The sequence below is a fragment of the Papaver somniferum genome, chromosome 10 (genome assembly GCF_003573695.1).
Source record: "Papaver somniferum cultivar HN1 chromosome 10, ASM357369v1, whole genome shotgun sequence".
Taxonomy (NCBI): domain Eukaryota; kingdom Viridiplantae; phylum Streptophyta; class Magnoliopsida; order Ranunculales; family Papaveraceae; genus Papaver; species Papaver somniferum.
Genome location: NC_039367.1, coordinates 27,021,397 through 27,036,338, shown reverse-complemented (window position 1 = coordinate 27,036,338; position 14,942 = coordinate 27,021,397). Strand labels below are relative to the sequence as shown.

Sequence of the window (14,942 nt, the reverse complement as noted above, 5' to 3'; positions counted from 1 at the left end):
GCAATTTCATCAATGCTCACTGGGAGATGATTGGCGAAATCAAAGTTGAAATATGGAATAGAAGAAGAAATTTCTACATTCTCAGAACCACTAATGAAGAAGACTACTTTGCTTTGAGGGATGGAGGCATTAGAGGAGTCTTTGATAAGCTAATGGTTCTAGTGGGTGTTCCAGCAAACGGTCCTGAACTTATTGATGAAGAGATGTTCTCTAAGGTTATGATCTGTCTTATAATTAAGAGAATACTCACTCACATAATACCCGACATACCAAACATTATTCAACCAATTGGTGTCTACCAAGGTCAGAAAAAAGCCTATGGCAGAGACAGATTTGAGAAAAATGTGGAAGTCAAGGTAACCATCAATGTAACAAGATCTCTCAAGTTTGGAATAGAAGCTTTTGAAACTACTACCATCTCACACTGGTTGGAGTGTGCCTATGCTCTTAATGGCATCAAATTCTGCAAAGTTTGTAGAATTCTTGATCACCCCAAGCCATCTTTGCCATGCACCCCCAAACCAAAACACTCATGGTTACCATCACTTACCAACCCCTCAGCCAGCACCTGCACCTATAACTCCTAGACAAAAACAGGTCCAAGCTGGAAAAGCTATCATTCGCAGGCACTACTCTGATGCTGATGCAGCTGCTGTGTTTGAAGCAAAAATGAAAATTTCTAAAAGATTGGAGTCGGAAAAGTCAATAGCAAACATTGCTTCTACATCAAACAGTAACATTGTCTTTGGATCTCAATCTCATATTGCTGAAACCCATACCCCTACTGCTGAATCTCAAGATTCTCCTCACCCAGATGTCTTAGCTTGTCAATTTAGAAACAAAAGATAGATTTGGAAAATAAGATAGCAGGTTATTACAAGAAAAAACACCCAGAGTAGAAGGCTGCTGCAAGGTCTTATCCCAGCAACAACAATTCTTTGAGCAAGAATGATGAGGAAAACACTGATGCTGAACTTGATGCTGCTAAGCAATTCTTCCCAGTCATCACTATACCAAATTAATTTCCTTCTCATTCCCTTCCAAACTTGGCTCAGATAAAATCCAACATGGATGCTGAAGCAAGTAAGAAGAAAAAATCTGCATGGAAAGCAAAGAAAAAGGATCATACTTTTGAGCATCTTGAAGACATTTCCCTCAACACCATATCTACCTCCTTATGGACCCAAAGAGAAAGAAGGATATTCCAAATGAAGAAACTGGTACAGTAAACAACATGGAAATGACAAGTGCTAAAAGATACAAGGATCAAACTGACTCTGCTTAGTAGATGGACAACCACCTCAAATACTTGGTCAATGGCTCTTCGGATTTCCCTACTGCTGGAACAAGGGTAAATAATCTCAACTCAGTCCATTGCTACTATTACTGTTACTCTAACCATCTGTTTAATTCACTTGTGGTATTTTTGATTCATAAGCATTATGATAGAATTATTAGAAGGCCTACCTCTAAGTATCCAGCAGTGTCATATTTTTGGAAATTCTTCACTTCCTTAGCATGGAATTGTCAAGGATTGGGCACTAGGGATGCTAAAAGATACCTCAATGACATGCTTAATAAATTAAACCCTGACATAATATTCTTGTCTGAAACTAGGCAAAAGCATGATAAACTCAAGAAAACTTTACATGACTTAGGAGTCAACAACTTCTGGTATGTTAACCCAGGTGGGGCTAGTGGCACTGCAGGTGGTTTAGCCTTATTATGGAAAAGCAATCTAAACCTGGAAGTCTTAGATTGGTCTATAAACCACACTAATGATGTCATCAGAAGTGCCAACAACCCCCCTTGGTTATTCACAGGTTACTATCACTACACCATTTTTCATGATTAGTAACTGGATTTCGCAACAGCTTTGACCCTGTTGCAAATTTTAAGTTGCGAATTTCTGTTGCGAAAAAGTTGCAACAGTTCACCCTGGTTACGAAACTCGCAAATGTTTATTTTTGTTACAATTCGCAATAGATTGGAGTTGTATGCGTGTGAGTTGTGAGTGTGGTTGCCTACACTTTATGCTGACTCGATTTCAGCCCATTCAGATACTGAGTCAGCTTCATAACTGACTCAGGTTTAGATTAAAAGTCGAAAGAAAAAAATCTCATTCTTCATTCTCTCTGCTCTCTCTTCTCTTCTCTTAGGGTTCAACTTCTTCTTCTTGTTTGGAGGTTTAATATTTCATCCATCATTATACATATACACAGTGATGATGATGATAATGATTAGCAGATCCCTCTATTTTCTCTTGTTTTATCTTCCTTCTCTGATGCTTTCTCTCTCTCGTCCTGTTCTCCAATTTTAGGGTTCAACTGCTCTAATTTCATAGAATTTATGAAGGCTCAAGTCAGTAATTTGTTGATTTTGGAGATATTAAATCCTAGATCGCCCGAGCAACACCAATTCTTTAGGGTAATTTTTTTCATTCTGAGAAAAAAACTAATTAGGGTTTAGACTAACAGATCTCGGGTCCTCCTTTATTTTCTAAAGTTAGGGTTATGTCATCCATAAGTTCTGGATTTGTAGAGTTGTAATTGGTTTTTGATATATTTCATTAATGTTGTGTTTTTGTTTTTATATTAGGGTTTTGGAATTCAAATCGAATTTGATTTGATTTTGTTACAGGAATAGTTGGGGTTTCAATGGAAGTCATGGGATTGATGTTTGGGGAGTTTGTAGATGAATATATTATTCATGTGGTACTGGGGTTAGTGTTGAATCTGTTCACCCTGTGTTCCAGACTAATATGTTGGATATGCTTAAGCAGACTTGAAGGTCATCTGTCTCTCTCTATATTGCTAATATTATGTTTTAAGTCTATAATGTTTAGTGTGTGAGTTATTTGTAGGTGATGAGTTGAAACAGATACACATTATTACGGCTAAATTTAATGTTACATACTAGGATGGTAAAATTCTCATGTGTATTTACAATGGACTAACATCTGACTGTTGAGCTGGGACTGTTGGGTATGTCTTATGATACTTGTTTCCCCTTGATTTTGTAATTATTCTCAGTATCAATTTTAATGGCTCTATGGTTTAAATTTTGAGTGATTTTGATTATGTATATGATTCTAACTGTTGGGTGTCTATGCAACTTGTGTTTGCAGGGTATGATTGGCTATAAAGGGGTTGGAAACAATCAGCAGAGAACATCGTTGTTCCAAGACAATCTTGCACTCTACCTGCACTTTAAAAGTTCCGAGATGAGATTTTTAGATCCTCTCCACCTTCCATCCACCACCATCTCGAGAATCAGCACCATCAACACTTCATTTACACCTCTCGGACTTAGGAGAATTGCCTCTCACCTATTTGTGAAATCACTCAACAGCTCATCCCTAAAACTCGCCACCAGTTTCCCTCATAACTTTTTTCATCCCGTCACCACCATAGATTCCACCTCCACGGACCACCAACACCTCCCTCAATGTATCACCAGTTCCTTTTACACATTCATGATGCCACCAGCTAGCTTCATCTTGTATTTAAACAACAACAACAATTCTAACTCCACAAACTCAATATCGTACAGTTGATGTCCCAGATGATAGGTTGTGTCAAATGGGTGATATGTTATTTTCCTTGACCTTTTTTATTATCTTTTTAAAATTATCATAAATATTTCTGAGCATATCAATTTATGTTACTGGACTTTGATCAGTCAACTGAGTGGTATGGGGTGCACAGCATTAGGTATAAACAAATCTTACCTAGAATTTTTTTTTTTGAAGTTAGCTAGTCTATCTGCATTGAGTTGGTCTGGACGTTGGTAGTTGTACAAAGATGTCTAGGGTTCAAATGCACTGTCACTATTTATTTAAAGCTAGTGTATCTTCAGGTATCCTACAATTGAGTTGATGTTCATCAATTGAGTTGGTCAGGACTGCCAGGTGTTTGATAGTTGTCCATTTTTAGTGCTTACATACTTTTCTGGGAATTTGCAGGTGGGAATGAACCAAGACTTGTTGAAGCTGCAAATAAACAATTAAGTACTTTGTCTTTTTACCACTCACTTTGGAATCACACCACTAAGCCATCCCTGGTATGAACTATCTAGATTTATTTTGTTGTTCTTATTAGCTCCATCTGAATCTCCATACCTCTTATGGGCTACACAACTGTCATTTGAATGAGTATGAATAGTTTAATTTCTAATGGTACAAGATTTCACAAGGAACTTGTAGAGACATTTACTGCTAGGAAAATGGGAAAAGCCTTTTTTACAAATAGTGATTCTGAATCTAATGATTCTCAGGTACTGTATTCCGAATCTTATGATATTGTATTAAATACAGTACATAAATTGGATAGCTCATGTTCTTCCACTTAGCAAAAGTCTGGTTTATTTAGCCTAAGGTGTTTTCTGATAAAATAAGGGCCTCTGAATGACAATTCCAAATTGACATTAACTGTTTCATTCTCATAAATACGCTATTACTTGTGTCTATTTTAAGAAGTGATGTCGTGTTTTCAATTCAGCTATTCATTGGTGTCAGACTTTAAATCTAGAGAAATAGTTATGTTTATAAGGATGATTTGATTGAGATGCTTTTGGTCCATAATCTTGCACATGTTGTATACGTAGATTTACTTCCTTTAATAAATTCTGTTGGTATTTTGGTGGAGATTTGTTTATATATGTATGTATCCTTTTAATAAGATATGTGTAAGTGTTAGTATATCTTGTAATTATGTTGACCTTGGCTTATGTTGTTGTGTAAATAAACTCTCGTTACCTCCATATGTTGGATAAGTAGCATAAGTGAGCATGTGGCTTGCGTTGTTTCTTTTGGACCTAGTAGTGGATAATTAGCATTATTTCTTTCATAGTAGATAGTGGCACCATATGTGGCCTATCCATGTTACTCTGTTTGTATGGTAGTTTTAATTGTTGTTTTGGTTTTTCCTAAGCAACTTTTTTGGTATCTGACTATGTATTTCCTGTAAATTTTTTGTCATAAAGATTATAGTATGCGTATGAAAGCTGGCTAACTTAAGTATGGTAAAGAACAAGGCTACATTGAAGGTAAACTTTGTTAAAACCTATGTGTGAGGAGCTTTTCCTAGAATATGGTATTGCTAAGCAACTATGTTTGTTTCCTACATGATTACAATTTTCGAGGAGGTCTTCCTAAAAGGGGCGCTCCGAGCACTTTGCTTGCACGCACTAGGTCAGGAACTAAAATACTTGTCAAAGTTACTTGGTTTATCTGCGTATATGAGTTTGTTCTTATTTTTATTTCATCCCCCAAGCTTGCAGTAAGCTTTTCTTTAATCTCAATGGATAGGATACTCAATTTTCATCAATCCACCTTGCTTGAAGTAAATGACTTGTCTGTTGCTTTTTACATAATCCATTGGATATGATTTGGTGTGGTGCTTGTTACGAGCGGATCTCTATAGAATTAATCTGCAAGTGGATATCATAGCGCAATCTGATCAATGTTGTTACTATTGTTGTTGTATAGACACTCGTAGGTATATCCAATTGAATACATACCAAAGGAACAAAGGGACTGCCATAGTGAGAGCTTAGCCTGTACAAATTCAGGTCATGGCTCATAATTGGTGACCTTGGCTAAAAGTGGGGAGTGAATTTTAGATTGTTATAAAAAAATTTGAAATGTAGAAAATGTTTCTATACTTGCATTTATTTTGATACTTCACACTTAATGTCTATAGTAACTTTATGTATGGCTTATACTTATGCTGAATTGATCATGCTTGTAGGTTTGAACTTAATGGTACTTATACTAATATAGAATTATGGGATACATGCATTTCAAGACTGATTTCTCTTACTGAAAAAGTTGCAGGGGAACTCTGCTTTAGACTGATATTGATTTTGTCACAAGGAACTCTAGTTTTAACCGGTCAAAATAGTGGTTTTGACTGGTCAAAACCACTATTTTTTTTATGTTGCAAAAATTTCGCAACGCAACAACCTGTTTCGAAAATCCAGTTTCGTAACTGTTTCGAACTGTTGCGACCATCTAATTTCGCAACTCTTTGAAACTGTTGCGACAATTTAATGTCAACTGAAAATTCGCAACAGCTTATGAGCAGTTGCGAAAATTTGCAACATCGACTTTCGTAACAGCTTGGAACTGTTGCAACCCCGCTTTGCAACCGAATCATACCGTTGATAATCACTAAAAATGGTGTAGTGTATGGTAATCCTAATGACACTCAATCCAAGTTAAACTCTTGGAAATCCCTTGAGAAAACTGTTATCTCTCACAAATTGCCTTGGCTGGTCACTGGAGACTTCAACTTCATTCTTCATGATATAGAAAAGTTCAGTTCCCATCCCATTGATGCAAATGAAGCCTCTATATTCAATGAAAAGATTCAAAATTTAGATCTCATTGACCTTGGTTTCTCTGGCTTCCCTTTCACTTGGTCAAACAAGAGAAAAGGTCCTGCTCTAACTGAGCAAAGATTGGATAGAGGTCTAGCTAATGATAGTTGGTTGGATATTTTCCCAAACACTACTATCACAAATATGCTAGCCATTGGTTCTGACCATCACCCAATTCTGTTAAATTCTAATCCCCACTGGAAGAATTGTAAGATACCATTCAAAGTTTTTGGTCCTTGGCTAGATCATCCTGATTGCAGGAAAATTATTGTTGAATGCTGGAACAAGGTCACCCCAGGATCAAGTGCTTTCTCAATTTCCAGAAAGCTTAAAGACATCAAATTACAAATCATATTTTGGAACAAGGAAGTGTATAAAAATATCAAAACCAACATTGAAGAGTGCAAGCAATACTTAACTTGGTTACATACTTACTACTTCAGGACTGACAATGGACAAGCTCTAGATGATGCAAGAAAGCAACTCAAAAATTGGCATGACATTGAAGTGAAATTTTGGAAAACTAAGAGCAGGGATCAACTTATCAAGCTGGGAGATCAAAACACAAGCTACTTCTATAGAACCACAAAAACTAGAGCAAGAAGGAATAAAATTGAAACAATTCAAACTGAAGAAGGTAGTTGGATCACAGAACAAAAGGAGGTAAAAGACTGCTTTACCAACCATTTTTCTCATATGGAAACAACTGAAACTATCAAACCCTCCTCTGAAATAATCAATCTCATCCCCTCAACCGTAACTCCTGATGATAATATCACCCTCAACAGAAGACCAGAACCTGAAGAAATTAAGGCCATCTTATTCAGTATGGCAAATGGTAAAGCCCCAGGTCCAGATGGTTTTCCACCAAACTTCTTTAAATTTAACTGTGATATTATAGGTAATGATATTGTCTCAATGGTTCAAAACTTCTTTCTCTCTGGGAACTTGCTAAAAGATATGAATGCCACCTTCATAGCCCTCATACCCAAGATTGACAACCCAACTTCCCCTAGCCATTTCAGACCTATCAGCCTATGTAACACCATCTAAAAAATCATCTCTAAACTCTTAGCTCAAAGAATGAAGCCATTACTAAACAAAATCATATCCCCCTATCAATCAACATTCATTTATGTGAGGCAAATATCTGACAATATAGTTATTTCTCATGAAATTATACACTCCATGAGTTCTAAAAGAGGAAAAAAAGGTACTATGGGAATAAAAATTGATATGGCCAAGGCCTTTGACAGAGTGGACTGGGTTTTTTTGATAACAATTATGAAGAAACTTGGCTTTGATGACCTATGGTTCAATAAGATTTATCAATGCATATCAACCAATACATCAGCTGTTCTCATCAATGGTTCTCCTGACAAATTCTTCAAACCCTCTAGAGGAATAAGGCAAGGTGATCCTCTATCTCCCTACCTGTTCTTATTCTGCATGGAATTCCTTTCAAGAAATTTACTGCATGATGAGGAGATAAGCCTTATTCATGGAATAAAGATCTGAAAGGCAGCACCCTCTATCAGTCATCTCCTATTTGCAGATGATTGCATGATCTTCTGCAAGGCAAATAAAATAGAAGCGCAAAATATTATGCAGCTCCTGCAGACTTTTGGAAATACTTCTGGGCAGCTTATCAACTTCCATAAATCTGGAGTCTTCTTCAGCAAAAACACCAACCCAGAGCTCATTCCTCAAATTAGCAATGCTATGGGAGTTCAAGTTCTTCAGCTCGATGATAAATACCTAGGATCTCCTTTTTTCACAAATAGAAGCAAAATCAACTCTTTCAAGCATGGAGTAGAAAAATTGAAGCCGAGACTCACTGGTTGGAAACATACACCTCTTAACCCTGCTGGCAGAGAGGTAATCATCAAATCTGTCACCTCTTCAGCTTGCATTTACCAAATGAACTGCTTTAAGGTTCCTAAGAAAACTTGCAAAGACATTAATAATCTCCAAAGAGACTTCTTCTGGAGTAAGAACATAGAGAATCCTTTTTGTTATTACCCTAAGGCTTGGACAGCAGTTTGCAAGCCAAAAGCTCTAGGAGGTCTAGGATTCATGAATATGGAATTATTTAACAACTCCATGATAACAAAAATTGTATGGAGACTTGAGCAAGATAAAGATTCTTTACGGTATAAACTCATGGATGCCAGATATCTTATAGGCAGAAATGTTCTCAGCATGAACACTAAAGCCAAGGATGGGGACTCCTGGATATGGAAAGGAATCCTAGAAGGTATAAGCAACATACAACAACAGTTCTCCTGGAGGATTGGAAATGGCAGAAGGATCCAAATTTGGGAAGACTTATGGTTACCAAACTCCACAGCAAAACTTCAAAAACCTCATCACTGCCCTCATTATATATATATAAGTTAGAAGCCTTGATTCTTCCAGATGGAAATTGGGATGAAACTCAAATTTCTAACATCTTCAGCAGGGAGGAAGCTGCTGTTATTCTTACTCTACAGACACACCCAAATGAAGAAGACAGAATAATTTGGAACATCAACAACACAAGAGTTTTTTTCTGTCAAATACCTTTACCAGGCAAAAATTGATCACCTCTACATAAATGACACCCCATATGGAAATTGGGAAACCATTTGGAACATGGAGGTGGCTCCAGTAATCAAAAATTTTATTTGGAAATGTGCACATGGAATTCTTCCCATAAATTCCAAGACATCTAGCATACTTCATTACATCAATCCATTATGCACTTTCTGCAATAGTGGAGAAGAAGAAACCATGTCTCACATGTTCCTAAATTGCACTACTGCTACTTCAGTTTGGCAGGAATTCTTGGCACCTCCCATACTCTCTTTGATAACAATACTATCTTCATTGAGTGGATGAACTCCTGGTTTCAACTAGGAAACACTGATTGCAGCATCTATGCCACCACATGTTGGTACATTTGGAAAGCTAGATGTGATTTTATATTTAAACTAATCTAGACTAATGTGGGAGTAATCACCCTCAGAATAAGGCAACATTTGTGCAACCATAATTGAATTCATGCAATTCCAAATCATATCTTGAACAACTTCCCTCTCTTACCAGAGGAAGCTGACAATACTTATGCGCATTACACCTGGAATGCAGAAACAGGATTTGGGAAACATATCAATATCTGTACTATTCAAGATCCTGAGAACTTTGTTTGTTACAGTGCCTTAACTATGACAGATTTTGCAGGAAACATCATTGGCTCTAGAGGACATCCAGGAAACTATGGAGAAGAGGGAGTCACAGGAGGCGTTGACCTAGATTTGTAGTGGGCCAAAGAGATGCAGCACACAAACATTGCAATATCTGCTGAATCAATGGACATTCTAGATCGTTTCAAACTACTCTACAATGAAGCTGCTCAAGGAAGATTTCGTCTCAAATACTATGAAGCGGGACAAAGTCAAGAAGACACTAGTACAAATATGGCCATAAATCCCATATCTTTTGTTTTATTATATCTTAGTATTATTACTCGTAGTCAAAACATGGAGGAATTTAACTTAGCCCTTCTTTGCAAGAACAACGTTGGTAGACTGAGTGGTACATCCACAGCTGCTGCAACACAACTCATATGTACTGCCTCTTAGTGCCTTTCCAGGCCTAAGCCTTTCCTATAAAAAAAAAGTTTACTAGTGGAGAGGATGGTACATACATATGACGTGCACACATTAAGCATAGAGTTAAAGCAAGAAAGTGACTGGTATAACACCAAACTGCAATCACTATGGGAGTGTAGTCATGTCAATCCTAGGGCTGAGCTATCACTTTTATGTCAGGGATCCAACATCATTTATAGAATGAAAATGGAAGTCATTTTGATATTTGAAGGAAGTTTTGTTTCATGATTGTATGCTCTGAGATAACAAAAAGTCTGAAAGTTACGAGGGTATTTGGGTATCAGAAGCAAAAATGTATTATTATTATTTTTTGTATAAGTCAATTTTAGAAATCAGAATTAAAACTCTTTTTTATACATTTTTTTTGCTATGAGAAGTTATTTTAAAATGTGGAAATTGTATCGCTATAATAACATGTTTGGATACACATTCAGAAGCAGCTTTTCGACTTTTAGAAGTCAGAAAACAAGAAATTAGTTTGAGAAGGGCGGAGCCGGGATTTGAAGAAGGGGCGCAAGAAAAAATACACCACAAAATTTAGTTACTTGGGATTTTAATAGGGGGTGCAAAACTGATGTATTATCTAGTTTTGGGCTAGCAAATCATAAGCTCAGTGGACATTTTGGGCAGGCAAGGGTGTGCGATTGCACACCCTTGCACTACATTGGCTCCGCCCCTGAGTTTGAGTATAAAATTTCTGAATGATTTCTTGAACGAAAAAAATATCAACTTTTTGTGAAGAAAATATTTTTATTTTTGAGTTCTGCTTTTAGTAATCAAACGTGTTCTAAACAAAATTTTGATTTTTCGACTCTTAAAAGTTAAAGAATAACTTCTGAATGAGTATCAAAATAGACTATAAGTTATGCAGACAAACACTTGCTCTTTCTAAGATAACTTCAAAAGAGTTAAATTAGGGTCATGTAAGAGATTAGGATAATAAATCTAATCAACAAAAAGAAAGGAAAACATAGAGTAAAAAGGGATACCATCTAATCACACAATAAGTACTTTTTATCTTTGTATGGTGTTTTTCTTTTTGGTAATGCGCAAGTTCTTGATATATGCAACATGTAATTGTCTTCGGTTCTGATAAGGTTCCTTATAAAATTGTATATCAAATCACTTTGACAGGATTTCATAGGGCTTAAAAATAATCAAAGTAATTGATCTCGTTACGGAAAAAAAGGTCGACTTCTTCACAAAGTGGGAAAGAAAATCATATCATTCGAGCAGATCTAATTTGGATTCCAATCAATTGTATTATTATATCCATGGAAAAAAGATGAATAACTAAACAGAGGATAAAATAATATCTATCTTGGAAACAGACCAACTTACACCTTGTGTATTTGGTCTGACTCGTATATGAATTTACTCGACGTCTTACTCAATTCAAGTCAGATATCAAATAGTTTGTTTTTTTTCATTTGTAATGTCTAATTAGAGTTCGGACTATGCTTATCCTACAACTTATCAAATGGTCATGTGGTCAGCTTTATATATAGTAAAAAATCTTTCTCCAACTCACTTGTATTTTGAAAATTTCTTTGCCCGACTGTAATCTTATTTGTCTTTTAATTAATAAAAATGAATTAACGATTACTCCGTCGCGGAAAAGCTCCCTCCTTTATTTTGCATGAGAATATACAAACCCTACTCTCATCTTTTATTCCATATTCAGTCGCTTGATAGAAAATTCAAGATATAGAGAAAAATTTTGTGAGGTTCATTCTTTTGATTTTCGGCCTTTTTTTTTATTCTTTCTGATTATAACGTATGTTTGTTCAGATCGGTAGATTTAATTATCGTCCAATTTTTGTCTTGGATGAGATGCAATCAACCTATATTCATTAAAGTTTTGTCAAATATTCAAAGTGACACAATTATATTTGTTCCCAACCATTTGAAAATATTTTTCACATAGTTTTAGCGTGTTTTCTTGGGTTAATTTTGGCAATTCCCATGCAAATAGAATATCGGTGCTTATATCATGATTTAGAATGATCATATGGTTAATAAAAAATGAAAAAAAGTTATTTGGTAGACAAATTTTCACTGTCATATTTAAGTTTTGATGATGCCATCACAGATTTTCAACCCATACATAATATTGTATATACTCGAAAATTTACAAATTGTTTATGCTCGGAGATCTATAGATACCGTATAACTTGAAATCAAATATAAACATATTACAAATCAACGTTAAAATATGTGAGATCATTGACTTATTATTCTAATGTCAAAGAAAAACATATAAAGCAAATCCATATAAACTCTTTCTTTGAACTTTGAGACAAAGTCGGTAGAATCAACAAACGCCGAGTAGACTATTGAATGTTATTATACTATCACATTAACCATTATTTTTCAAATAAAATAAAATATTGTAACATGTTATTATATAATCAGGATATCATTTGATGGGGATTCATTTTACAAGAGAAGAATTATTGATAATAATAATAATAACATGTAGTTACCCCGATTTATTCACATCACAAGATAGTCTGATAGCTATGGATGAAAAATGAGTGAGAAAGAAAAAGTAGAAGAAAAAAAAAAGTAAAAAGGTTTTCATTCTGGAAGCGAAGGAGAAAGGAAAAAAATCGTTAATATATATTTCAATTAAGAATCATTTTAATAAAACTAAATCTATTTTTAATATTAAAAAAAAACTGATTAGGATTGATAAAAATCCTTTTGGTGAACCTCTGACACAAAAGGTTGAGTTAAAGGATGTCTAAAATATACCATATCATCTCCATATTTGTTGAAGAGGTTAGGATTAGACAAAGATTTAGGGAAATATGGATGCATATCTTACATGGGTGAAGACTTTTTCCTTCGCAAACATTTCATTGGAGAATCTCTTAGTAACACAAAGATTGTAATACTCTGTCTAAACTCATTTTATGTGCTATTTAGTTTCTATTGATCATTTATATGATTTTCATTTTTGTTTACTGATTGGTTCAGATGTTAGTGTACGTTAACAATCGTACACCCCATGTTTGTGTATGTTACGGTTGTGTTACTCTAATCCAAAAGTAATTGCACAAATCTCAGCAATGAAAATTGCACAGATGCCTAGTTCAACAAAGAGTTCCGCCATCATCTTAATATGTAAGCTGGTGTTGAGTAGTCATTGTTGTTAAAAGACATTGAATCATTCAGTGTAATTGTAATTTTTTTCTCTCCATTAATATATTTCACTTCTATCATGGTATCAAATTGAGAAAAAATTTAATTTCTCATATTTTTGGATCTTTCCTTTTACTTTCGCTATCATTTTTTCTTTAATCTTTACTATATCATACGATTCGTGAATTTTCTTCAAACTCAATGGAAAATCCGACATCTTTCGATTACCAGAATGATAATCGAAATTACATCCATCATATGGATAATTTGAGTATATAGTTTTTGGTGGTTTATATTTCGAATGGTTTCATATTAACTTCAGCTTGTATGTGCTTCTTCCCTTTTTCTGATTTCTCATGGAGCTTAAAAGGCTCGATGCCAAAGCGATCCTCCAGAAGAACAACCTAATAATGTGCATAGGTTTATAAGAGATGGTGTTAAACCCAACACTTAGAAAAATTCGAGAAAAAGTTACACTGAAAAAAAAAAGAATTTAACTAGTTAAAATATGACCAGCAGTCACAATGGAGAAGAATTGACCCAAGGGTTAAGGCCAGAAAACTGCCAAAAAATGGTATTCTTATATTACTTAGTTTGTATATCATATGAGTTCAAATATTTCTTCATACCAACTTTAGAATATGGTAATGACATTAACTCACCGGGTTATGTTTGTTACGGTGTGTTAACTTGCAGGGACTGCAATATGTGTCAGTGTACGAAGAGTTGTAAACATAGACCGGATCAAATGATGCCCACGGAAGAAATAACTATTCAAGAGACACGATTCAACTTTTTTGAGTGGGACTAAACGTCGTAGGCGGTGAAAGGGAAGGTTCATCTACTCTTAGTTGTGCAAGGATTTCAATAAACTGGTTGAGTGTATTGAATGCACTGTGGAAGAGAAAGTGAAAAACTCGATGTACATCTTCCTCTAGGATCTTTGCTTTGACCTACTTTTGATTGTGTTAGGTTTTGTCCATATAGGTTTACGAACGAAAAAGTTGGTGGTGTACTTGATACCCTCCCCTTTTCAGTATGTACATTATGTATTTTGATGCTTACTTAACTATCAAAATGCCTCACGTGTTAACTACACAAAGTATCATGATATGAATTTTGTGCTTGTACATGAATTGTTATAAGACCTTGGGTCCACATGTACGCCCATGAATATGTATTTAGAGAGTTTACTTGATAGAATGTACATGTAGAGAGGGTTAAACTCTTTGTAATATTGATAATTTTTATCTAATGCACAAGAGCTCTTCCTCTCTTGCATATTTCTCCTTTTTTATATTCTAGTATTATTAAAACACAAATAAATATCTTTTTACAGATAATTTTGATAAAGTGGACGATCACCTTTTTATATTATGTTTTTTATAGGGTTAAATCTTAGTTCTGGAGTTATCGTTCACCAAAAATGATATATTTATAATTAGATAAAATAATATACTATTAATTCAGTCAAACTAATCCGACAATAACAAATGATCGTTACAACTACATCAATCACGTCCACTTAAGATTAATACAACATACAAACCAATTCAAAGAAAATATAAACTCGAGGTGATGCTTTCTATCATAGTAAGTGAATGGCATGTATGAAAGTGTAAAACGTATTCGCCTGTGATATTTCTATTTTCAAAAGCTTAGGTGACGGTAATCTAACTAGTTTATGTATTTTCTCTCTTATTGTAATGATTAAGAACTCGATTATGATGACTTTAGCTCGTAGATTTAATCTTTCCATGA

At 35.0% G+C, this 14,942-nt stretch overlaps 1 protein-coding gene and 1 long non-coding RNA gene across 3 annotated transcripts; both read left to right on the top strand.

Moving 5' to 3' along the window:
- The first annotated feature begins 2,175 nt into the window (after positions 1-2,175).
- On the top strand, positions 2,176-3,824 carry LOC113314984. Of its 2 annotated transcripts, none has more exons than XR_003342643.1 (3): positions 2,176-2,427; positions 2,641-2,790; positions 3,128-3,824. It is a non-coding gene; the product is annotated as an uncharacterized LOC113314984 (long non-coding RNA). The 2 variants fall into 2 exon arrangements; XR_003342642.1 differs by having other exon boundaries at positions 2,641-2,984.
- Positions 3,825-7,599: 3,775 nt separating this feature from the next.
- LOC113315432 lies at positions 7,600-9,683 on the top strand. The gene is made up of 3 exons (XM_026563708.1): positions 7,600-7,795; positions 7,937-8,638; positions 9,469-9,683. Exons 1-3 carry the CDS (start codon positions 7,600-7,602, stop codon positions 9,681-9,683), a joined length of 1,113 nt encoding a protein of 370 aa, XP_026419493.1.
- The last annotated feature ends 5,259 nt before the right edge of the window (positions 9,684-14,942 follow it).

Excerpts from the sequence above, each read along its gene's own strand:
- LOC113315432 (XM_026563708.1), top strand. The coding sequence starts at position 7,600 with ATGGGAATAAAAATTGATATGGCCAAGGCCTTTGACAGAGTGGACTGG. Across the intron at positions 7,796-7,936 it reads CTCTAGAGGAATAAGGCAAG|ATGATTGCATGATCTTCTGC; the intron begins GTGATCCTCTAT and ends TCCTATTTGCAG. Across the intron at positions 8,639-9,468 it reads ATGGAAAGGAATCCTAGAAG|AGGAAGCTGACAATACTTAT; the intron begins GTATAAGCAACA and ends CTCTCTTACCAG.